Source organism: Peromyscus maniculatus, chromosome 1 (assembly GCF_049852395.1).
Source record: "Peromyscus maniculatus bairdii isolate BWxNUB_F1_BW_parent chromosome 1, HU_Pman_BW_mat_3.1, whole genome shotgun sequence".
NCBI classification, from domain to species: Eukaryota; Metazoa; Chordata; class Mammalia; order Rodentia; family Cricetidae; genus Peromyscus; species Peromyscus maniculatus.
In genome coordinates, this window is record NC_134852.1 from 108180845 (window position 1) to 108207204 (window position 26360).

The 26360-nt window shown below is 43.9% G+C and overlaps 1 protein-coding gene across 2 annotated transcripts in view; it reads left to right on the plus strand.

The window, feature by feature from the left end:
- Ints4 (integrator complex subunit 4) overlaps positions 1–21322 on the plus strand; it is an 80168-nt gene extending 58846 nt beyond the window's left edge. For both annotated transcript variants that reach the window (XM_076547569.1, XM_076547573.1), the window contains exons 16-23: positions 5252–5345; positions 9803–9883; positions 10773–10903; positions 11267–11326; positions 13900–14059; positions 14529–14672; positions 16474–16594; positions 20949–21322. In XM_076547569.1, the coding sequence (XP_076403684.1) occupies positions 5252–5345; positions 9803–9883; positions 10773–10903; positions 11267–11326; positions 13900–14059; positions 14529–14672; positions 16474–16594; positions 20949–21127 (970 nt within the window). In that variant the 3' untranslated portion in view covers positions 21128–21322. The remainder of the gene's footprint in view (positions 1–5251; positions 5346–9802; positions 9884–10772; positions 10904–11266; positions 11327–13899; positions 14060–14528; positions 14673–16473; positions 16595–20948) is intronic.
- The last annotated feature ends 5038 nt before the right edge of the window (positions 21323–26360 follow it).

A 26360-nucleotide genomic window follows, 5' to 3' on the forward strand; every position in this document is an offset into this window, starting at 1 on the left:
AGAGTTATGCAATAGTGAAAGGAATTCCTGTGTCAAATAGAGATTAGATTAGATGATCTCTGGGGTTTGGGCTTCTGGAGACGCCACAGTTGGTTAAGAACTTACAATAGGACCTGAACTCAATGCCCAGAACCCATATAGCAATGCTGGGTGTGTGCATGTAGTCCCAGTGGTGGTGAAATAGGGCGAATCAGATCCCTGGGTCTGGTTGGTCAGCCAGTCTAACCTAATTGGTGAGCTCCAAGCCAAAGAGAGACTCTGTCTCAAAGGAGGTGAATGGTGCTGAGGATGACACCCAAGGTGGTCCTCTGGCCAATACACACATGTGGACACACACAAACACATGTATGTATATCTTTTTAAAAAGTGATGATTTCTAAAATTACTTTTTTTTTTTTGAGACAGAGTCTCTCTACATAGTCTTAGTTGTCATAGAACTTACTTTGTAGTCTAGGCTGGCCTCGAACTCAAAAGTTTCCCCTGCCTCTGCCTTCGAAGTGCTGGGATTAAAGGCATGTACCACATCCAGCTTCAAAATTACTATTTTTATAGTTGTTAAAAGTCAGTGTTAATAGGGGAACCCGTGGCTGATATGTAGAACTGAATGGTATTGTAAAATAAAATATAAAAAAATAAAAATAAAAATAAACACTAATTGACACAAAAAAAATATAAATTGGGAATATAAAAAAAAAGTCAGTGTTAGTTGGAGTTTTGTACAGAATAGTCTCTGATTACAGCCAGGGTTACATATTTGTTCCTGTTGATGTGAAACCAGCTTTACTGTCGCGGTCCTTGCCCTCTATTGTCATCCACGCAGCCATTTAGACTTTATGAATTCTGACGTAGTTCAGGAAGAGCTCAGGGAGATTTCATTTCATTTCGCTTTATTGAGCTCTACATAGCTACTTTGCTTCACCACTGTGTCTGGGATTCCTTACAGGAACTCAGATGCTTGTTATAAACAATAGTTGTCATGGCGGAAGCAAGAGTGATGTCATTTTTAGAGATGTAATTTACTTCTGGCCATACTTTATATCTAGATATAGACTGATGGTTTATAAAAGCCTGTATTCCTTGATTATGTGAGCTGTTACCAAATGCCCACTGAGTACCTTTGCTTCTCAGAGCTTTAGAGCTCTTATATCTGTTGAGTTGAAGAATGGCCCCAGCTGGGTGTGGTGGCCACCCCTTTAATCCCAGTACCCAGGAGGTAAGGGCAGATGGATCTCTGTAAGTCTAAGGCCAACCTGGTCTATATAGCAAGTTGTAGGCCAGTCAAGGCTAGATAGTGAGACCCTGTCTAAGAAACAAATGAAAAAGCAAAGAGTTCATGATAATCACTGTATTTATATAAGCACGACAGCACTCCTATAAAAGAGCTAAAAGAGCTGGGGTTCATTCATGCGCACCCTGTATTTTCTGTTGCCAGGTACTGTGCTAGCTAGAAGAGGCACAGTGTAAACAGACAGTTCCTGTTGTGAGGGCTTTAGTTTGATGAGAGTTAGTTGGATAAATAGAAAATATAGAATTGTGCTTTATTTACTATAGTAGATAAGCAGGGTCTCTAGAAGAAAGGAAGATTCTCTTAGTCCTTCTAAGTAAGGATGGTCTAAGTAAGCAGTCCTCAACCTGTGGGTTGTGACCTCGTTGGAGGTTGAGTGGCCCTTTCACAGGAGTTGCCTAAGACCATTGGAAAACACAGATATTTACATTATGATTCATAACAGTAGCAAAATTACAGTTATGAAGTAGCAATAAAAATAATCTTATGGTTGGGGGACACCACAGCATGAGGAACTGTATTAAAGAGTCAAAGCATTAGGAAGGTGAACCAGTGATCTAAGTGATGGCTGAAGCATGAGAAGTTAGTCAAGCGAAGGAGGAAAAAGAGTTTATAACCGACTAGGGATAGCAGAGTCTTGGACTAAAGCACTGGTCTTTCTAGCTTCTTATCTGGTTAACGGTTTGTCCTCATCTAGCATGAGGTGTGAAATCCAGAGGAATGGCTCAACTTACAAAGAGATCTGCTGTAACTTTGATGTTTAGAGCACAGAGGAGGTTGAAAAGAAAGTATAGCCATAAACATTTGATCTGCACATCCAGAGGATTTTGTCTCTGTTATATAGCCTGGCTATTCTGGAGCTTGCTGTGTAGACCAGGCTGGCCTCACAGATCTGCCTGCCTCTGTCTCCTGAGTGCTGGGATTAAAGGCGTGATGCCTGGCTTAGCTGTAGTATTTGAAAAATGATGTTTGTTGGCTTTATGGCCCAAGGATTGCTATTGTGTGTTTCTGAGAGGGGCATTTTTTCCCTACCAGATCATTATAGAAATATGCTTCAATATAGCTAGTTTTCAGTTTTTGTCTCATTATTATTTGATATACTTCATAACTTAAGAAAATTAATAGTAAATAAGTAAATGGAGTTTTATATGGTAGTGGTCAAAAGAAATGATTTTTTTTTATTTTTTATTTATTTTATTTTATTTATTTATTTTTTTTTTTTTTTTGGTTTTTCGAGACAGGGTTTCTCTGTGTAGTTTCAGTGCCTGTCCTGGATCTCGCTCTGTAGACCAGGCTGGCCTCGAACTCACTGAGATCCGCCTGGCTCTGTCCTCCAAGTGCTGGCATTAAAGGCGAGCACCACCACTGCCCAGCTAGAAATGAATTTTAGACTTAAACAGGCCTGGTTTGTGTCCTCTTTTTGCCATTTTCTAATTCTGTGACCTTGGGCAAACCACATAATGTTAGTTTTTTGTTTCATGCTCAGTGAAACAGATTAATTACAGTTCATGTTGTGGGGATTAAATGAACTTTAAAAAGTAGAGTTGTACACAGAAGGTGCTCTTTGTACTCTTTTAAAGAGTTCACAATCTAGATGGATGTCTAGACTGCCGCTTCTGAGGATTGTGGACAAAAAGAGACGTATAGGAACACTGGGACATAGAGCATTTTGCCCGTGGCCAGCAAGTTTCCACTTTTGCCTGTACTGTAGTTGAGGTTTCTCATGGCTAATTGGGTTGGGTTATATCTTGTTCTGTGAAACTAAGAACCATTGTTACACTGCAGGGGCAGTAGACTAACCTAAGACCTGGAGGTACTCAGTGCAGGATCAGCTTGGCAGTGTTCTTTTAATAGTAACAGAAGGCAGAATCTTGCTGACAGTAATTGCTTCAGAAGTTGAACTGTTCGAACTTCTCTTTGAAGAAACATGTTGGAGAAGTGAACTGAATAGACAAGCTGGCCACCAAAATCCTACTTCATAGACATGGATAGTCCAGGGTTTTTCCTTTTATGTGATCGACCTCAGGATGGACCAGGCCACTCAAACACATGAGACACTCATTTCGTCAATCACTGCCTGGAAATTGCTCTGTGCTTGGTTGTGGGCATCTCCTTCTTAGTAGCAGGTCTCTAGGAGGCAGCATTAATTATCAGGATGTTGCCTACTGAGCATGAGGTTAAAGAGAGGGGCTAGTTTTGTCCAGCCTACAAAAAAGTCTGCTGTGCCTGAAATGGCTTCTCAAGTGATTCAAACTTTCACCTTTCCTGCAGTTACTGTTTTTATATCGAATTTTTTATGTTGCTATTGAAAAATAACGAGGCATCGGGTGATGGCGCACGCCTTTAATCCCAGCACGTGGGAGGCAGAGGCAGGCGGATCTCTGTGAGTCTGAGGCCAGCCTGGTCTACAGAGAGTTCCAAGACAACCAGGGCTGTTACATAGAAAAACCCTGTCTCAAAAAACCAAATGAATGAATAAATGAATGAATGAAGAAAAAGAAAAAGAATGAGGCAGAAGCTAGGGAGATGGCTTCGTAGGTAAACTACTTTTGGTGCAGGACCTGAGTTTAGATCTCTAGAGGGTTTTTTTGTTTTTGTTTTTGTTTTTGTTTTTAATTAAAAAAGAAAAGTGAGTGGCAGTGCATGTGCCTAGCTCTTAGAAGGAAAACAGGAGGATCCCAGGGACTTGTCAGTTGGTGAGCTCCTGGTGCTGTGAGAGGCCCTGCCTTTAAAAGAAAAAAATGGAGGGCCAGAGGAAGACATTTTGCCCTCTGGCCTCCATAGATGAGATGTACTAGTTGGCCTAGTTGGATCCAACTCACTACCTAGAGGTGGGTTTGAGGATATGTTCCCTTGATCGATTAGTAGTGAAGTGGAGAGGGGCTGAGTATACACGCATACTTTTTAGATTTTCTTTTTCATGTGTGAGTGATTTGCCTGCATGTATGTGTGTACGCTACTTTTGTGTCGGGTGCCTTCTGAAGGTTACAAGAGGTGGTTGGATCCCTGAACCACAATTACAGATGGTTGTGAACTACTGTGGGGTGCTGGGAGCCATACTTGGATCCTCTGCAACAGCAACAAATGCTTCCACCTGCTGAGCCAGCTGTCCCCTGTATAATATTTGTACCCATAGAGCTTTGAAAATATTTTACTTATATTTACTTGTTTATTTTTGTGTATGTGGTGGTCAGAGGATGACTTTTGGGAGTTGGTTCGATCCTTCTACCGTGTAGATCCTAAGGATCCAACTCAGGTAGCCAGGCTTGGTGACAAGTGGCTTTAGCCTCCTCAGCCATCTCTCTGGCCCTCTCCTAAGGTGCAGTTCTTGCGTAGTTGAACTCATATACTTTATTATCAATTTTTTTTGTTTTGTCTTTTGAGACAGGGTCTCTCTGTGTAGCCCTGGCTGTCCTAGAACTCACTTTGTAGACCAGGCCAACCTCAAACCACAGAGATCTGCCTGCCTCTGCCTCCCTAGTGCTGGGATTAAAGGCATGCACCACCACACGAAGCATTATCAATTTGTTTTTTAATAGCTGTAAAATATTTTATTGGATATACCATAATTTACTTAGCAGTATTTCTGTTATAGATCTTTAGTTAGTCACTGAGTTTTTACTATAATAGTCCACATAGCAATGAATAGTATGGAATATAAGTCATTTCTGTTGACTATTTCCTTAAGGATTATTTCCCAGCATAAAACCTTTGATAAAAAATATGGCTTTATGACATTAGTTATGTTTTACAAATGAGTGTATCAGCTTGTAGCCAATTTCATTATAACCACTCCAGCATTGGAGTGTTTATATGGTGTTAAATGGTGTTGTCATTTGTTACTTGGACTAGCTATAAAATGGTTAAACAATTGTGACTTGATCTTTACATTACTTGAGGTTTTATCCCTCTGCTCTGTCTAATTTGGATTTTTGTCTGTGTGTGTATTGTTTGTTTTTACTGCAGAGACCTGCAGAGACTTGGAGAACTTCAGTCTGAGCTGGCAGGAGTAGCCGACTTCTCTGCCACCTATCTCCGGTGTCAACTGCTCCTTATTAAGGTTTGCTTGGATCCAGTGTGTTTATGAATTTTGGTGCTAAGAATGAACTTGAATTGATCCAGCAGTGTTTGAGACCCTAAGTGGAAAAGCTTCTGTGAGACCATCCAGCAATGGGAAAATCACATGCTCTACAGTGATATTTTATTTGTCTCTATTTAAATAAATGTTAACTCATACAGTATCTTAGTTAGGCTTTCTCTTGCTGTGATGAGACATCCTGACCAAAAGCAACTTGGAGAGAAAAGGGTTTGTTTGGCTTACACTTCCATATCACTGTTCATCATGGGAGTCAGGACAGGAACTCAAACAGGGCAGGAACCTGGAGGCAGGAGCTGATGCAGAGCCCATGGAGAAGCTCTGCTTACATGGCTTGCTCAACCTGCTTTCTTACAGAACTCAGGACCACCAGTCCAGGGATGGCCCCACCCACAATGGACTGGACCCTCCCTCATATATCACTAATTAAGATAATGCATCTTGGCAGTGGGGCATGTGCCTTTAATCCCAGCACTCAGGAGGCAGAGACAGGCAGATCTCTGTGAGTTCGAGGCCAGCCTGGTCTACAGAGTGAGTTCCAGGACAGCCAGTGCTACACAGGGAAACCCTGTCTCCAAAAACAAAAAGAAAAAAAGAAAATGCCCTACAGATTTGCCCACACTCCCAGTCTTACGGAGACATTTTTTCAATCAAGGTTACCTCCTCTCAGATGACTCTCGCTTGTGTCAAGTTACCATAAAACTAACCAGCACATATGGAAATTTTTTAATTTTAGGAGAATTCTTTAATCATTCTCAAATTAGAAGGCCAGGTGTGATGGTTGCATGCCTCTAATCCCGGCACTTGAGAGGCAAAGGGTGTGTCTCTGAATTTGAGGCCAACCTGGTCTACAGAGCAAGTTCCAGGACAGCCAGAGCTGCACAGAGGAAACACTGTCTTGAAAAACAAAACAACAAATTAGAGCAGATTTTAAGTTTAGAATCCTAAAAATTGGGGCAAAGGATATATAGCTTAGTTGGTAGAGTACCTGCTTAGCACTCTCAAGCTCCTGGGCTTGACCTTAGCACCATATAAACAGGTATACTATAATCCCAGCATTTGGAAGAGTGGGAATTGGAGAGACAAGTTCCAGGGCCACATAAGACCCTGTTTCTAAAACAAAGGACACTAGGGATTATTAAGTGTTTTATTTAATGGGATTGGCCACAGATTTATATAAACTTGTATACTTTCTTCTTCTTCTTTCTTTTCTTCTTCTTCTCCTCCTCATCCCCTCCTCCTCCTCCTCTTCTTCTTCTCCTTCTCCTTCTTCTCCTTTCTTTTCTTCTTCTTCCTCCTCCTCCTCCTCTTCTCCTTCTTCTCCTTCTCCTCCTCCTCCTCCTTCTCCTTCCTCCTCCTCTTCCTCCTTCTCCTCCTCCCCTCTCCCTGTGTAGCCCTGGCTGTCCTGGAATTCTCTCTCTGTAGACCAGGCTGGCTTTGAACTCACCTGCTTCTGCCAAGTGCTGGGATTAAAGGCATATGCCACCACTGCCTGGCATACTATTTTCCTAAATTGCTTTTGATTTTGTTTGTCAAAGTTGAAAGGTTAATTCATTGCTCTTAAAAGGGCCAGTTCCCCAGGCCTGTGTTGGCACAGGCCTGTAATCTACCTGTTTGGGGGATTAAAGCAGCAGGATTGTGTAGCTAGAGTTTTCCTGCTTTGCCCACAGTCAGGACAAATCTTTGTCACCCGCCAGTCCCACAGCCGCTCAGACCCAACCAAGTAAACACAGAGACTTATATCGCTTACAAACTGTATGGCCGTGGCAGGCTTCTTGCTAACTGTTCTTTTATCTTAAATTAACCATTTCCATAAATCTATACCTTGCCACGTGGCTGGTGGCTTACCGGCATCTTCACATGCTGCTGGTCATGGCGGCAGCTGCAGTGTCTCTCTGCATCAGCCTTCCACTTCCCAGAATTCTCCTCTCTCCTTGTCCCACCTACTTCCTGCCTGGCCACTGGCCAACCAGTGTTTTATTTATTGACCAATCAGAGCAATTTGACATACAGACCGTCCCACAGCAGGATTGGAAACTCATGGCCAGCCTAGTGAAACTGCCTCCAAACTAAAAACAGCTGGTGATGGAGGTGAGTGGGAGGACATTTGCCCAGCATGTGTGTGGGTCTGGGTTACTTCCCAGTTGGGGACAGGAAAATGGAAATGGGAATAAAGGGCAAGATTGCTGGCATGAGACCCTGTCTTATTGAAAGTAGAAAAACAAAACCCACTTTTCTTAGAGCAAAAGAGGGGAATGAGAAGACATTGCTCAACTATCTGATTATTCATGCCAGCCTAGAACCTGAGCCAGGAATGCCTTTGCCATAGGGAGGAGTTAAATAAATTGTGGCATCTACTCAGCCATATGGTCTGTGGTTTCTATGGGGAATCACACCTCAATCTAACAAAATACTTACAGTGTAGTTAATATTATGTACTCCAAAAAAGATACAAAGCCTTCTATTCCAACCACACCTGTGTAAAAGCTTGCACAGGAGAACTGATTAGAAGTATGTAACCGTTTTCTATTATCCGTAGTCTCAAACCTGCTGCTGTTGTTCAATGTGATGCTCCCAGATGTGTGTGGCTCCTGAGCACTTGAGTGCTACTAACTCACACTGGGATGTGCCGAAAGTGCAAAGTACCTACTGTATTGTTTAGACTCATGACGAAATGTGAAAATGAACCCAGCTTGAAGTAGAATAAGGTAGAAAAGACCAATTCTTAGGGACTGATTTATTGATTTATTTAGCAGTTTACTTAAAGCATTGCTTGTACTGCCTATTTGCCAAGCATGACTTCACTTGCTACCTGGAACAGAATGACCTAGAGAAATAGCAAAAACAATTCGTCGTTGCCCTTAACAACCTGCTGACTGCCACTTATACTTCTATAAAATTTTACTTGCTGGTCCCAGCTTGTGGTTTTAGAATATATAAAATGAAAATACCTACTAGGCCCGGCACTGAAGGCTTTCAGGACCTGTCCTGGCTTCAGTCCACTGAGGACATCTCGTCTTCTACTCTCACTGGTGTCAGAGTGCTTATTCACAAAAGATTCCTGCAACAGCCTCACTAGTAATTCAAAACATATTATTTAGGGCTTGGGAGATGGCCCAGCACTTGTTCTTCCAGAGAACCCAGATTCAATTCCTAGCACCCACAGGTTGTTCCCAACCATCTGGAACTCCTCTAAAGGCACCAGGCATACATGTGGTTCCAGACATTAAAACAACAATAACAAAACAAAAAAAAATTTCCACATTTGCTAAAATGTTAGTATACTGAATTAAATAGACTATATGCATATTTTTAATTTTTGATATTTTTGAGATAGAGGATCTCTATGTTGTCTTGCCTATCCTAGAACGCTCTATGTAGACCAGGCTGGCCTTGAACTCATAGAGATCCCCCTGCGTCTTCCTCCTGAGTGTTTGGACTAAAGGTGTGTGCTACACACCTGGCCTAAATAGACTGTATTTTAAACATTATTTTCAGTGAGCTGGGCATGGTAGTTCACACCTGCAATCCCAGTATTCAGGAGTCTGAGGTGGGAAAATTGCCAAGTTCAAGGCCAGCTTGGACTATAGTATGAGACCATGTTCAAATAAACACCCCTAAAATTTAATTTGCCCATGGTATAAACATGCCTACTAGAAAATCGAAAGTGATATGCCCTGACTGCCATTATGTTTAGACAGGGTTAGTCTAGGTTTTTCATAATGTCATTCACTATACATGTCAGGAGGTCCTTGAAAGCCAGGCACGATGCGTTTACTTGTAATCTTGGCACTAGAGAAGCTGAGACAGGAGGATCATGAGTTTGAGGCCAGCCTGGGTTACATACATAAGGACACCCTTTCTGAAGAACAGGAAAACAAAGGAAGAAGAAACTCCCTGAAAATAATGCTCCACAGCAGAAACAGAAGAAGTTGAGTCCTAGACATGGGTAGATGAAGAGAGGGGTGGACAGTAGAGTCTGTGGCTGTTGGTGAGAGTTTCACTGTAGAGAAACCAAGAGAAGGAAGGAAGGCTCTAGGGAAGAAGCTGCCTGACTTGGAGTTTTGCAAGTTGGGTAAGTGATAGGGTGTGTCAGAGGACACCGAACACAAGTGCAAAGGGACTCTCGGGTGTAAACACGACAGTTTAAGTTGCTCATGTCAATGCAGTGACCCTGTGAACAAGGCCCCAGGCCCAGAGTGCAGGCAGCTGATTGCCTGCCAGTCCTTAGGAGGGTTTCATTAGTCCTGTCTCCAAACAGTCACGTGAGCAGCAGCTGTTGCTCTTCTGTGCAGGAGTAGGACTTGTTTACTCAACCAGTGCAGTGATGGAGAGAAGCCCTGAGCTGGTAAGTTCTCAAATCAAGTGTGTGTCAGCTTTGTGACTGCCATGCCTGTCTCTTCTCTCCCCTGTCTGGGTAGGCCTTGCAGGAAAAGCTGTGGAATGTGGCTGCCCCCTTATATCTAAAGCAGAGTGATTTGGCCTCAGCAGCAGCAAAACAGGTACGCCTATGGAGACTCTTGAGACAGATCTGTCTGGGGATTAGCCAGCCTACAGGCCTTCCTGTGGCCATGTGCCCTGGCTTCTGTGATTTCAGGTCCATAGACGTTAGTACTAGGCCTGTGTGATGACTCTGCACAGCACTGTGCACAGCACTGGGCTGCAGAGTCAGGCTAGTTCTGGTCTCAGGTCTCTTCCACCTTACTAGGTGATAAATTGAGGAAGTTATTTGAGTCTCTTGGAGTTTCCTCCTCTATAAAACGTGGCGGTTGAATCACATGATTTCTGAGATTCTTTGGTGGTCTAACTAACCTGTTATCAGCTTGTGGGCCATTGAGGAGGCTCAGCAGGTCGAAGTGCTTGCTGTGAAGGCCTGATAACCTGAATTCAGTCCCCAGAACTCACATAAAGTACCCACACTCACACACATCACATACGCACATACGCAGTTTATATTGTACCATTTATATTAGTGTGTGTTTCAAATATATTAAAACCTAATAAATACAGTTGTGAATCTTATATCTAAAAATGCATGTAAATTGATTTTGAGGTTAAGTATTTTTATCAATTCTTTGATACTTTCATACAGTGTATTTTTATATTCACCTATACTCTTCATAAGTTCCCAAATTCACTCACACCTCTCTACCTCCCAATTTTGTGTCTTTTAAAAAAAATAATAATAACTTGTTGAATCCAGCTTGTGCTGCCTACATACTCCTGTGTGTAAAACCAACCACTGGAATATGGTTAGCCTACCAGGATCCACACTCGTAAAGAAAACGGAAGCCATCACCTGTCCATAGCTCCTCAGCTAGGGGTGGAAGCTTGTGAAGCCGTTTTCCTTCCATGATATTTTACTGATTGTTAAATGTCTTTTCCTTATAGATCATGGAAGAAACCTACAAAATGGAGTTTATGTACAGCGGTGTGGAGAATAAACAGGTGGTGATCATACACCACATGAGGCTTCAGGCCAAAGCTCTGCAGCTTATAGTAACTGCACGAACTACTCGAGGGTAAGATGTCGTGCTGAACAGAATAGGTGGCATTCTCCTTCTGAGGACACCATCGGATACATTCACAGCTCTCTTCAGGCTACTGATGAGTAAGATGTAGGAGGGTCTGCTAATTTCATTTTCAGAATATTATGCTTGGGTCAGATTAGATGCATGCTGACCTTTCTAACCGAAGGTCGGGCTCCTGGTCCTCTGATCCTCAGAGAGATCATTGGCTTTGCTTGTTGATGTTGTCTTCAGAGCTCAGTTCTACGGTGTAGTATATTCACTCTCTTCTCACGGATGCTCGGGGTTCTGGGACTTCATGTCCTCACTCCTTCGTTCACAGTCACAAGTCTCTTACACTTTGCTTTTTTTCTGCAGCGTTGACCCCTTATTTGGAATGTGTGAAAAATTTTTACAGGAAGTGGATTTTTTTCAGAGGTAAGTATTTGGTAATTCTTATGATGGTTTTTTTCATCTTGTATGCAGAAAGTAACCTAACAGGCACCAAATGAGATCACGTGTCTTTTTCATGCTGCTGAGCTATCCATCACCTGTTGTCAGTGTGCCCTAACGTGATATTTTCTTTAATGATGTATAAACATTCCTGAATCTAGAGCTTCAAAAGTAAACATATGACTAAATAATAAAAACATCAGGGGCCATTTGGAATCGGCACTTAGCTGAACTACAGAAAAACAAGTATGAAGGAAATGTATGAACTGTTCAATGAAAAATTACAACTTCTTTCCTTGATTTTTTTCCTTGTTATTCTAAAATTTGCATATTTCTCTACAAACAACAACAAACTGTTCTTTAATTCCTTTTATGTTTTGCTTGAGATAGGATCTTGTTATGTTGCCCAGACTGGCCTTGAATTACTGATCTTCCTGCCTCGGCCTCCTGAATGGCAGGATTACAGGTGTGCACCAGTGTGCCTGGTGTTGTTCTTTGCCTTTTTGAGACAGAATCTCATGTAGTTTAGGCAAACCTTGAACTTGCTGTGTAGCTAAAGCTGGTCTTGAACTCCTGATCTTCTTGTCTGTACCTCCCAAGTGCTAGGGACTATTGGCGTCCACCACCATGCCAGGTGTCCTTTAATTCTGTAGTGAAATAATAACAAGCGAGGTGTGGTGACACATGCGCAGTCAAGAGTGGTGATTGTTCTCTGAATGAAATGGAGTTTGGTTCCCAGCACCCATATTGCGTGTCTCACAACCACCTGTAACTCCAGTTCCAGAGGATTTGAAGCCTCTTGTGGCTGCTGCCAGCACCTGTACTCATGTGCACATACCCACACACAGTGCTGGTTCCCAGCACTCACATCACAACCGCCTATAACTCTAGTTGCAGGGGATCTGATGCCTTCTTTTGGCCTCCCCCAGCACCAGGCATGCACATAATGCACATATATAAAATTAAGATAAATTCAGGCTGGAGAGATGGCTTAGTATTTAAGAGCACTGGCTGCCCTTCCATAGGATGTGGGTCCAATTCCCAGCACCCAAAATGGCAGATCACAATGTTTATAACTCCAATCCCAAGGGTCTGACATCTACTTCTGTCCTCCATGGACCAAATACACACTTGGTGTACAAATATACAAAGGCAAAATACCCATACACATAAAAATAAAATTTACATATTAAAATAAACCTTTTCCTTTCACCATGTAACTGTGGCTGGTACAGAATACTGTGTAGACCAGGCTGGCCTCAGACTTACCAATTTCTGCCTCCTGTGTGTCACAATAATCTGTCAAAAAGAAACCTTAAACAAGAAAGTGCTTTCTGGCTTCATGGAGGACACACCCTATAATCTCAGCAGTTGAAAGGCCAAGGTTTCTCTGGGCTATAGTGAGACCCTGTCTCAAACTACAGCAAAAAAATTTGGGGATATAGCTCAGAGGGAAAAAGACTTTCATACCATGTGTAAGGCCCAGGGCTCAATCCCTGATACTACTACATATGGGTAGACAAAAAACCCAGTTCTGTGGGCAGGTGGTGGTGGTGCATGCCTTTAATCCCAGCACTCGAGAGACAGAGCCAGGCAGATCTCTGTGAGTTCGAGGCCAGCTTGGTCTATAGAGCAAGATCCAGGACAGACACCAAAACTACACAGAGAAACCCTGTCTCCGAAAACCAAAAACAAACAAACAAACAAACAAAAAAGTTCTGTTTTCTTGCTTATTATCATGTTCTTCAGACCTACAATAGTACCTGGCACTTGATGGGTCCTTCTAAAAAAATATTTGTCCAATTAATGAATCTATAAGAAGCAATGATAATCCTAATAGTGGAATGATTAAATATGGCCATGTAAAACACTCAGGTATATGTCTCACATTCATGGTTATTCTTTCTTCTTTCTGTTTGTTTTGAGACAGAGTCTCAAACTATAACCCAGGCTGGTCTTAAACTCACACAATAACCTTCCTGCTTCAGCCTCCCAAATTCTGAGATTATAGGTATGAGCCATTCACACCCAGTGAAACAGGCTCTTAAAACAAGCAAAAAAACAAAATCTTGTGTGTATGTGTGTGTGTGTGAGTTTTCTATGTTTACACATGTTTTGAATGTGCCAGATGTAGTGTTTTCATTAAACACTTTCCACCTTATTTATTGAGGCAGGGGCACAGGCTAAACCTGGAGTTTGCTGATGAGTTTGAGCGGCTGGCCAGGAAGCCCTGGGGACCCTCTGCCTTCCCAGTGCTGGGATGATACAGGCTCATGCTATGGCTCCCAGCTTTTTTCGTGGATGCTGGGGGTTCGATTCAGTCCTCAGGACTGCAAGCAAGGGAGTTATTGACTGAGCTGTCTCTCCGTCTCAGCTGTGGCTCTTTGGCTGATCATGTTGCTGTTCCACACCGATCTGTGTCCCTGTCGATTTCAGACATGATCCCCAAGCTCTTCCCATTTCAGTACTCTGCCTGCTTCAGGGCTTGGCAGAAGTACAGGCTTAGCTTAACTGCGGTGAGTGAGTGGATAGTCAGTTGCTTCTGTGTGTGCATGCAGGTGTTTCATTGCCGATTTGCCCCACCTCCAAGACAGCTTTGTGGACAAGCTTCTTGATCTTATGCCCCGACTCATGGCATCTAAACCCGCGGAAGTGATCAAAATTCTACAGACAATGCTGCGGCAGAGCACCTTCCTCCATCTCCCGCTTCCAGAGCAGGTCAGAGTCCATGGCGTCTGTCTGCCAAATCTGTCCAGATACTAAAAACCATTTACTGGGGGCTGGAGACATGGCTCAGTGGATAAGAGCACTGACTGCTCTTCCAGAGGTCCTGAGTTCAATCCCCAGCACCCACATGGTGGCTCACAACCATCTATAATGAGATCTGGTGTCCTCATCTGGCCTGCAGACATACATGCAGGCAGAACACGGTATACATAATAAATAAATAAATCTATATAAAAAAAACCAACCATTTACTCCAGTGAGCTTCTTTGATCAGGGGATCAAGTAAGCTTGGGTCCTTCCTCTGACTGTTTTTATTACCTGTATTCATGGGGGAGGGGTGCCACAGCACATGGGTGGGTCCAAAGGATCAAACTCGCGTTATCAGCCATGGTGGTAGGGCCCATCCTCACTGAGCTATCTCACTGGCCTAGAAATCAGCATATTTTCTTGTTGTTTACAGATCCACAAAGCCTCAGCCACAATCATTGAGCCAGCAGGCGAGTCGGACAACCCTTTGCGGTTTACGTCTGGGTTGGTGGTAGCCTTGGATGTGGATGCAACCCTGGAACATGTGCAAGACCCTCAGAACAGTGTAAAGGTCCAGGTGTGTTAGGTTTGGGCTCCGGGGGGGTTTACACTGGTATTGTGTTGAAACACTTAACTTTGGTACTTTCGTAATCTACTTAAGGAACCAAAACTAAAAAGAGATGAAAAGATGCTCCATGGCAAGAGCCTGGGCTTGGAGGCCAACTGTTGTTGAGCAAATAAAACTCTAACCTCAGGTTCTACACCTGAAGATAGGAATAGAAGACATTAGCATGGAGTGTATATAAAGTCCTCAGAATCCAGGAAGGTTTACTAAGTGACAGGCCCCTGCCTGTCTGCTGTATAATGTAGACTTTAGATGTAACTCTTTCTCATACCTCATATACCGTTTTCTGCCCTGCCATATTACTTCCTGGGATTAAAGGCATGAGATCTCAAGTGTTGGGATTAAAGGTGTGTGCTACCACTGCCTGGCTGTATGTCTTATCTAGTGGCTGTCTCTGTCCTCTGATCCTCAGGCAAGTTTATTGGGGTACACAATATATCACTACAGTATCTCAAAACATTAACAAAGATGACTTAATGAGCAAAAAGCTTAAAGTCGATAGAATATAAAAATCTAGGCCACACATTCTTGTAACATGAGCTTAGGTGGGTGGGTGTGGAGATAGGTGGATTCCTGAGAGCTCATTGTCCATTCAGTCTAGCCAAAATGCCTTAAAAATAAGATGGAGTGTCCCAGCACTCTGGAGACAGAGGCAAGTAGATCTCTATGAGTTCAAGGCCAACCTGGTCTACAGAGCCAGTTCTAGTACAGACTCCAAAGCTGCACAGAGAAACATTGTCTGGAAATAAGAAAGAAAAGAAAATGGAGTGTGTCCTCTGACCTCCTGGAGTATTACTACCCCTCTCCCCATACACACAAATACCCCAACAGCAAAACAAGAATCAGAGCAGAGAGAGAGAAAGAGAAAAATAAAAATAGATCTGTCAGACCTTGAGAGGACCCAAGATATGTGGAGAGATGAAAGATTTGAGCAAGTGGATAAGAGCCATCCTTCCCTGAATTTTGGCGTTGAAAGGATGATCTGATTCCTGTAGCTGGTCCAATCTGCTCCTAGTGTCAGCTTTATTTGTTTCTCCAGTCGGCTTGTACCCTGTGTCATGTGATAGGCTCTCTACACAGGTAGCTGGAGGCCCTCAAGTTGTTGAGGAAAGAATTCATTCTGTGCCCATTGGTGAGATGCGAAGACCTGGCTAATGGTTTCAACACACCCTTCTTTGATACTCTGTTTGTGGAAACAGTCAGATAATGCTTTCCTATCTGATAGTACAGAGTGACTATTACAGAAATTGCTTTCTCACTGTCAGGTGAGGGTTAAATGCTGGGCCCTGATATGTTTCAGAGCTAAGGAGGGAAGTCATTCTAATGGGGTGCTTGGGAGAGTTTTCCACAGTTAGAATTATTAACTGTTACCTATTAATAGGGACACTATTCCTATCATTTATTTACCAGGGATTTGAGAAATATTTACTGGATACTGTTTCTTCTAGTATTGTGTGTGTGTGTGTGTGTGTGTGTGTGTGTGTGTGTGTGTGTGTGTGACCCCTTTTTTTTTATTTAGGTTTTTTCAAGACAGGGCTTCTCTGTCCTGGAATTTACTCTGTAGACCAGGCTGGCCTCATGCCTCTGCTTCTCAAGTACACCACCCCTGCCTAGTATGTGTTCCCTTTTAAGAAGCAGTTCTTTATGATGGCTAGGGTCACCTTTCTACTACTGACCTGGGGTTCACAGTAAATGTCATCATTATTTTCTTAGCTCCTCCCTCTTCTGTTGCCCCATTTCTGTCATATCTTAGGTCTTGTATCCAGATGGCCAGGCTCAGATGATCCACCCCAAGCCAGCAGACTTTCGGAACCCTGGCCCAGGGCGGCACCGTCTCATCACTCAGGTGTACCTCTCCCATACTGCCTGGACAGGTAAGAGTCAGTGGGGTGGGTGGGCAGGAAAATATCTCCCCATTAATCTCAGTATCTTCTCATTATGATTTCCTTTTTTAGTTTGCTTATTTGTTTGTTTGAGGGCAGCCCTGGCTGGCCCAGAACTCTATGTAGACCAGGCTGGCCTCCAACTCCACCTGCCTCTGCCTCCCGAGCACTGGGATTAAAGGCATGTGCCACCATACCCTGATTGAACTTGATCTCTCTTAAGTAAGGATTTCATAAGCTCAAACATTAATATGTTTGGACTAATTTTGTTTGCACAAGGAACAGAATTCTGTTAGAGGACACACGGGAGATTATAGAGTGCAAGTCTCCTGGAAACTAGGACTGGGCTGCACCTGAGGAGACCACTTTCCTGTTCTAACTGTTCCTGTGACACACCATTTGTTCTTGGGGAAGTCCCTCTTGAGTCTTCTTCTTCACTTCCAAAGTGAAGATGATAATTTTCAACCTATAAATGAGCGAGAATTGTTCTTGGTATTAAAGTTTCATGTTTCTTAACAAATATTATAAATCGTTATCTCTTTGTGTATGATCAGTCCATCTTATTCTTTTGAAACAAATCAAATGAAAAGTAACTGTTCCTCCCATAGCCATGAACTGTTTGGGGCTAACAGAGTTTGTTTTATAGACTTAGAACTGAACCTGGATGGCTTAGGTCTGTATGCGAGTGCGCACGCACACATTATATTCACCTGTAAGAATAAAACGGGAGAATACAGATGCGTAAGACTTTACAATTGACGCCCATAGTGCTTCTTAGAAAACTCAAAGAAAATCTCAGTCTGCAGATTCTAAGACACCGGACACAACTGGCCACAGTGGTGTTTCCTAAATCACTGGGGATGACTTAGGAACATGACTTTCACTAGGAAAGGTGATACTGCCACCAGTTTGGTTTTATGAATAGGGGACTACTCTCTATAATTTTATTTTATACTGTCTTTTGTGTTTTGAAATATCTGAAAGGGGGCTGGGCACATGGCTCAGTTGGTAAAGTGTTTGCCATTTGAGCAAGAGGACCTGAGTTCAGATCCCCAACACCCACGTAAAGCCAGGGGCAGCAATAACACCCACAGCCCCAGTGCAAGGGCAGTGAATATGGAGCATCCGTGAGGCTTGTCGGCCAGGCAGTCCGGCCATTTTGATGAGCTCTGGGTTCAGTGGCTGCAAAAAATAAGGTGGAGGGCTCAGAGAGATGGCTCAGTGCTTCAGAGGACCTGGATTAATTCCCAGCACCCACATGGTGGGTCACAGCTGTCTGTAGCCCCAGTTCCAGGGGATGTGATGTGGTGCCCTCTTGTAGCTGTGTGTATAGCAGGTGCACAAGTGGTACCCAGACATGCACACAGTCAAAACAGTCAGACACTTAGGAAAAACATTTTAACTTTGTTTTTCAAGACGGGGTTTCTGTGTGTAGCTCTGACTGTCCTGGACCTCACTCTGTAGACCAGGCTAGCCTAAAACTCAGAGATCTACCTGCTTCTGCCTCCCAAGTACTGAGATTAAAGGTGTGTGCCACCGTATCCAGCTTAATTTTCTTTTTTAACTCTGAAAGAAAAAAAAGCAAGCAATTGAAGAAGACAGTGCTATCAACCTCTGGCTCCCACTTGTGCACATACATGCACATGCACTAGTGCACACACAAAGTACTAACATACATGACAAACTAGTGCCATCAAAGGTTTCCTTCTATCAGACATATTAGATGCATGTGATGACTATGAAGTTTTCATAAAGAGGAAGTTAAAGTAGCCCCTTTGGTGTTTTTGTGACATAGGACCAGGCATCTCAGGGTACCCAGGATCTGCTTCCCTGAGTGTCCTTCATTTTTTTTTGCACTATTTTGTGTGTGTGCATGTATAGCTAAGGATCCAATCCCGAGTTTCTACATACTAGGCGGGCATTCTACCACTGAGCTACACTCCCAAACCACCTAAATGGTTTGATTCAAGGATGACAGACACCAAGAAAGACACACCGTAGTACAGTATCGCTTGGAGAGCTATAACTCTCTGATTTGTCCCCTGAGAACTCAGTCCCTAGTTACTATTGTTCATCTCTAATTCTTTGCGTAGCACTTATTCGTGTCAGATGTTTTCTCACTTAATTGTTTACATGATGTTTTCTCACTTAATTGTTTACATGATGTTTTCTCCCATCTGAAATAAGTTTTGTGGTAGGGAACATGCTTGTCTCCACCACTACCGCCTGTGTCCACAGTACCTGATACGTGGTAGGCACTAGACAAATAATAACAACAGCATAGGTTATTTTGAGGCTCTGAAATGGACATGAGGCCTTTTTTTTTTTTTGGTGGTGGTGCTAGGGATAGAACCCAGGATCTTGGACAAGCTAGGCAAGTGCTTTGTCACTGATCCAGCTCTGGCTCTTAGAAATCTGAATGTCCAGGACCACCTGCCCACCCCTCTTTCCCCATTCATGTTCCCCTCTAGTCTGGGACAAGTAAGTAAAATATGGTCTTGCCCTGAAATCTCTTGATCCTTCTCCCTAACGCAGGAAGTGGGGGCCAGAATTTGTGGGGACCTTAGCTCCTTTGGGAGGCAGGATGCTACCTTATAGAGAGCTAAGTCTCACAGTCTGGCTTTTAGATCTTTCCTTTCCTGTGTGATCCTGAAGAACTTACTTAATATCTCCAACTCCTTTTCCTTTAAGATGGGAACCATTCTTCTAGGCAGAGGGAATGGATATATTGTAGGGTTTGTCTCGGGTGACTTTATCTCCTCCCACCATTGCCTCTCTTTTGCTTCCTCTCCCCTCTCCTCTCCTCTGGCATTAGCTTGAATTGCCATTCCTATCAGACGCTGATGAGGGAAGGCAGAATGACTACATGCTCTCCTCTGACGTGCCCAGGATTTGGCTCCTTGAAGTGCTGTGAATATTGACTGGGATGGTCTAGGAGTGTGATAAGAAAGCGGATGTTGCTGGGCTTGCCTGGCTCCACTCTGAGGGGAGATTGTTCTGGAAGTCTGGTATTGGAAGAGTGCTTGTGTCATCACTACACTCAGGACTGTGTCAGGCCTCATGGTGTGGGTATGTTTACACTACATGGCTGGAGCTGTGAGGCTGCACTTAGTGCTCATGCTGAACTCAGTGGGCCTGGATGCTCTGGCCTTGGCTGCCTGGAGGAGAGCAATCTAGCCTTTGCTCTGACCTGAGAGACCAGAAATAGAGTTGGTAAGGCATTAGGAGTCCTGGAGCCTTTGTCCTATTTGATGTTGAACCATCCAGCTCATTCTTACCCTCTGAACTTTTAGCCAGAAGATGATCTTTAACTCTTGCACCAAAGTAGAGCACACTCAAGCTTGTTCTGTTCTGTGCCTTGCAATTGCTGAATGTCCTTCTGAACTTCTCTCCCTCTCCTTTGTGTGGAAGCCATGTGGTTAAGGTGGCTCCGTTTCTCACAGGGTGGATTTGGGCAGCCACTTAGAGCTATCTGAGTGAGCTCCTGGACTTTTTTCAAGATCGTGATTCTTTTTTTCATGGTGTGGCAGGAAAGAACTCCTGGGGTTTTGTGTTTGGCACAGAGTGGGTATTTCATTCCAAAGCCTTCCTGCATTCTTTCCTCAGTACGTTTAGACTCAATTAGAGCATGTCCTATACTCCATTGCAAGTCAACCGAAACAGCCAACAGCTCCTAGGGGGTTTGTTTACTCTCGTTAGGCCTGCCACAGTCAGGCAGTAGATCTGCAGTGTAATTTATGAAAGAATCAAACGGATTCTGGTATTTTAGGTCCCCGAAACATGTTCCTTTCCACTGAGAACAGATTTTTGCCAGAACTATTGCCTTGAAGCTTTCGTCTCCACTAAAAAAGTCAAGTCTAAGATGCACACAGCCCAGAGTCCTAACACTGAACTGCCAGTCTAGGTTGAGAAAAGGCCACAGCCACTGTGGCCCCCTTCGGGTTTCTCTCAGGTGGTCTCAATTGCTGTGGCCTTGAGCTTCAGGAAGCACGTAGCCACGGAGACAGTGGCATTACATCTGCAGCCTCAGGGTCGCCTCACAGGATTCAGGCTAGAATGCTGTTGTTTGTAGTTGAGGATAAAGAGGGATGCAGACATAGGAAAAGACAGTGTCTCACTATGCAGCTCTGGTTGTCCTGGAACTCACTATGTTGATTAGGCTGGCCTCAAAGTCAAGGAGAGATTTGCTGGCCTCTGCCTCCAGGGTGCTGGGATTAAATAAAGGTGTGTGTCACCCCACTTAGCTTCGCAGCCCATCTTTGGTGGTACTTTATTTACAGTTTCATTTGAATTCCTAGAAGTTGCCCAGTGATGGAGGATTTCTTGTCTTCTTGTTGTTTTTCAGAGCCATGCCAGGTGGAAGTGAGGCTGTTGCTGGCCTACAACTCCGGTGCACGCATTCCAAAATCTCCATGGATAGAGGCTGGTGAGATGTCACCGCAGCTGGAAACCAGCATCGAGGGCACCATTCCCTTCAGTAAGCCTGTGAAAGTTTACATAATGCCCAAGCCTGCAAGACGCTGACCCACAAGCAGTCTTCACAGCCATGGCCTAGAGGCCCTTTCTAGGTACCAGTGAGCAGAAGTGGTGTGTAGGTGTGAACATGTCAACCTTACAATCTCATTTAGTATCCTACACAGGGTCGATCATTTTTGCATTAAAGACAGAAATACTCTGGCTTATCTCCTCCGTTCCATAATAAAGTTGAGAAAACACCTAGCTGTTCTAGTTTCTGGTCCTTAAAAATAAAAAAGACCCATAGCAGTAATAACACATTAATTCTGAGATGTAAAACATATGGTCTGATTTTCCAGGCATTTCCAAGTCCTGGTTATTCAAGCCATAGTCTTGTTTCTTGAAGTAACAGATTGTTTGCCAAAGTCAACTCCAAAGCCATTTTAGCAGCTGCATATTAATCACTAAAAGATTCTGAAGGACCTTAGACATCTGTTGTCTTCCTGAGAGACCTTTCCTAACCAGGAGATGGATGGGCCAGGAAATGACAGAATGGCAGGACAAGAAGTCCTTCTCATCCTGAGATAAATTCTCGATCTTGCTTGCCATTATCCTCAGAATCTCTTTCCGATTGTGGTTCGTGCCCTTAATCCCAGCACTCGGGAGGCAGAGGTAGGCGGATCTCTGTGAATTTGAGGCCAGCCTGGGCTACAGAGTGAGTTCCAGGACAGGCTCCAAAGCTACACAGAGAAACCCTGTCTTGGCGGCGGCGGGGCGGGGGGGGGGGGGGGGACGGACCATATTTTGGGAAAGAAAGCAGTGTTGTGGGAAGATGGTTCCCAGTAGAGGAAAGAAACTCCTACCTGGCAGCTTCTCTGCTGCACTGGAGCTGCTTAAAAGGTCCAGGTGAGACGGACTACGTCAGTGCTGCAGAGAGGCTAACTGGGAAGCAGGCCTGTGCTGTGTGTGCATGGCGTCCACATGAGGCTTAGAGATTAAGTCACAGTTTGAAAAACTGTATTCATTCAAAGGGTTCCGAAAGCCCAGGCTATTCCACTACAGGGAAATTATATGGGTGCTCTGGATTGAGTGTCTCTCCTAAAGTTCACACATGGGAACCACATCTATAAGGCCACATTGTGGGAAGCAGGCCTCATAAGGGGTGGTGCAGTTAGTCATGAGAGCCTTGCCTTAGGATTGGGTTAATGTCATTATAATGGGACTGGGTTACTTAGCAAAAACAAGGTTTTTGGGCCAACCATGGTGGTGCACACCTATAATCCCAGCACTCTGCAAGCAGAGGCAAGTTGGATCTCTGAGTTCAAGACCAGCCTGGTTTACACAGTAAGTTTTAGGACAGCCAAAGCTGAGACTCTCTCAAAACAAAAAACAAGATGTGTGGATTTTTTTTTATGTGTAGGTGGGGGTGGGGAGAGTTGGGGGTGTCTCAGTGGCATTTCTGGGAAGAGCTGTGCAAGCATGAGGACCTGATTTGAATTCCCAGCACCCACATAAAAGCTGGACTTGTTGGCATGCATCTGTAACTATAGGATAGAGTTGAGGCAGGAAGATCCCTGAAGTTCATTGGCCAGCCTCCCTAGCCAAATTGATAAATGCAGACTCAGTAAGATTCTGCCTTGAAACTAAGGTAGGTGGGTATGGTGCTGTAAACCTTTGTCCCAGCACTCGATTGGCATGGGCAGGTGGGTCTCTGCATTCAAGGACAGCCTGGTATACACACTTGAGGTCAAGGCCATCGAGAGCTCTATAGTAAGACCCTGTCTTGGAAACAACGAAACACTTAAGGTGGAGGCAGAAAGATACTCAGCATATGGAAGTGTGCCACGAGCCTGACATCTCAGTTTGAGTCTGGATGTCGTGGCACACATCTGTAATCCCAGCCCTCCTACAGCAAGACGGGAGGCAGAGACAGGATCTCCCAGAAGCCAGGGGCAAGCTAACTGGATATGTACAGTGTGGAAGACATGAGAGGCCCTGCCTCAAGAACAGTGAAAGAAGAGCCAACTCCTGAAAGTTTTCCTTGGATCTCTACACACACTGGCACACTCAAGCCATACACTCATATACAATAATAAATACATTTTAAAATTATTGCATTTGTAGGGTTGTTTTACTTACATGTATGTGTACTACGTGTGTGCGGTGCCCTCTAACTCCATGGAACTGGAGTTAAAAGCAGTTGTGAGTCTCCATGTGGGTTTTGGGAATTGAACCAGGTCCACTACAATCAGTGCTCTTAACTGCTGAGCCATCTCTCCATCCCCCAGTAAATACTTTTTTAAGGTTGGGAGCAGTTGAGGACACTGATGTTACCTCTGGCCTTCACATGCATGCACACATGTGAAAAGGTGGGTTTAGCTCCTTTGCTACTTCTGCCCTTCTCTATCATGGGTGACACACCATGAAAATCCCTGACAGATACCAGGCTATGATCCTGGACTTCCCAGCCTTCAGAACCATGAATCAAAGGAAGCGCTTGTTCATAAATTGCCTGTTCTAGGCCGGGTGGTGGTGGCGCACGCCTTTAATCCCAGCACTCGGGAGGCAAAGCCAGGCGGATCTCTGTGAGTTCGAGGCCAGCCTGGGCTACCAAGTGAGCTCCAGGAAAAGGCGCAAAGCTACACAGAGAAACCCTGTCTCGAAAAACCAAAAAAAAAAAAAAAAAAAAAAAAAATTGCCTGTTCTTGAGTATTCTGCTACAGTAAGTAATATATTAAAAGACTTAAGACAATGGCAGGACCTTCAGATGTCCAACTCTCCAATGTTTTGTAAAGTAGGAATAAGCATATGCTGTACTGGCTGGTTTTACGTTCACTTGACACAAGCTAGAGTCAGCTGAGAGGAGGGAGCCTCAACTGAGAAAACGCCTCCAAGAGATGCAAGCCTGTAGAGCATTTTCTTGTTATTTTGTCCTTTTTTATCGGAGCTGAGGACCGAATCCAGGGCCTTGGGCTTGCTAGGCAAGCGCTCTACCACTGAGCTAAATCCCCAGCCCCGTATTTTCTTAATTAGTGGTTGATGGGGGAGGGCCCAACCCACTGTGGGTAGGGACTCTCCTGGGTTCTATAAGAGAGCAAGCTGAGCAAGCCTCCATGGCCTCTGCATCAGCTCCTGCTTCCAAGTTCCCACCCAATTTGAGTTCCTGCCTTGCCTTCTCTCAGTGGACTGTGGTTTGGGACATGTAAGCCAAATAAACCCTTCCCTCCCCAAGTTGCTTTTGGTCATGTTTCATCACAGCAATAGAAACCCTAACATATGTCACAGTTATTAAGTGAGATGGATAGGTGACACTGGTTGTATCTGCATCTACAGTCAGTCTTGATCATACTTGGAACTTGGAGAGCTTATGAAAGTAATAGCAAGAATATACATGGGGTTGGGGATTTAGCTCAGTGATAGAGCGCTTGGCGAAAGGCCCTGGGTTCGGTCCTCAGCTTAAAAAAAAAAAAGAATACAGTTACTCAAGAGGTGAAGCTAGAGCTTAAGTTCAGTTGTGCCTGGCATAACTCTACATGAGCTAATTTCCAACTGATCACTAAGTAGGTAGTTCTGTCTTCATTTGGTAAACAGAATAATTAAAATTTAGAGAAATTGGGCCAGTGAGATGGCTCAGAGGGTAAAGTCACTTTCCACCAGGGTAACAGCTTGAGTTCTTTGGGACCTAAATAGTAAAAAGGAGATAAAACTCTCTCCTTTTGTATTCTGTATTCTGACCTCCATATGGGTTCCATGTCATGTGTGCTCTTCCCTCCACTTAATAAATATTAATCAAATTCTTAAAACCCAATCAAAATTTAGAGAAATCACCTCATTTGCTCTGTCAGACAACCAGCACATCTTGTAGTCTAGCTCAAGTGGCTGTAACTGCTATAGAGGTAGGAGGGGAAGAGGCTGGGGAGTGGACTTTTCTTTCTTTTTTTGTTTTTCGAGACAGGGTTTCTCTGTGTAGCTTTGCGCCTTTCCTGGAACTCACTTGGTAGCTCAGGCTGGCCTCGAACTCACAGAGATCCGCCTGGCTCTGCCTCCCAAGAGTGCTAGGATTAAAGGCGTGCGCCACCACCGCCGCCCGGTGGGAGTGGACTTTTCAAGTGTGTTCATCTGTTTCATATTTCAAAGATGTGCCATCATTGGGCTTTCGTGTCAAAATAGCACAATTCCCAGAAAAGATGCTGACCATAGAAAATAAAGTTTGAAGACAGGCTAAATAAAAAGACCCTGGCCCTGAGCTGATGGCCTCTGCTGGATTGTGGCAAAAACTGAAAACATTAAGACCTATGGCTGCTAACTGAACCCGTTATGGTATAACTTGAAAAATCTAATGGAATAATATGCTGGATATGATATCCCTCTTTAAAAATTCCTACCAGGGGCTGGAGAGGTGGCTCTGGTCAAGTGTGCTTGCTGTTCAATCATAAGCACAGGATTTAAATTCCATGATTATCTGGGGTGGCTCAGAACACCTGTAGTTCCAGCTCCAATGATCACTTCTGGCCTCCACAGGTACCAGCACACTTACACAGACAGGTGTACACGCGTAAATCAAATTAAAAAACCCTGAAGTTTCCTTCCAGCTTCTCCGTTACAGGTGGGAAACAGGCTTCGAGTGTATGTTTTCCTCAGAGCCCAGGCTAGGACTTGCACTCTTCTTAAAGTACCTTGTACAAGGTGGACCTACAGATCCAGTAGCAGGATACCTCTTTCAAAGCTGTGTGAGAATTGTGGCCATCCTAGGATCTGTGAAATTTGCCATGCTGGTGGAGTTTGGACAGACATTGAACAAATCCTGACAAGCCTGTTACTGAGCAATTTCAATTATTTGGGAGATAGGCTCAACCTTTGAAATTCCTTGTACTCAGAAATGTCTGGTTCTGTGAAATATGAGAGTTTTTCTTCTCCTACATCTGGCTCCACACTTTTTCACTGACAAATGTTCATGGTGGTGTGTCTCTAGCCCAGCTCCTAGCATATGCCAGGCAAGGAAAAGAACATGACATGCCCCTCAAAGCAAATCCTGAGTCCAAACTTCTGAAAAGACATTTGGCGTTCACACGACTGAGTTGAAGAACCAGTATGTAACACATGGCTGATTCTTGTCTTAGGAACCACTCAGGCTAGAAAAATTGAGAGCTGTGCTTCCTACAGACTGAATCAAAGAACTTAAAAGATGAATATAGGGACTACGTATAACTTCACAGAAGAAGAGCTTCTCCATGTTCTCTATGTAGACCAGATTTGGAAATAGCAGCTTTTATATGACGTATAATGCCCAAACTGCCAGATA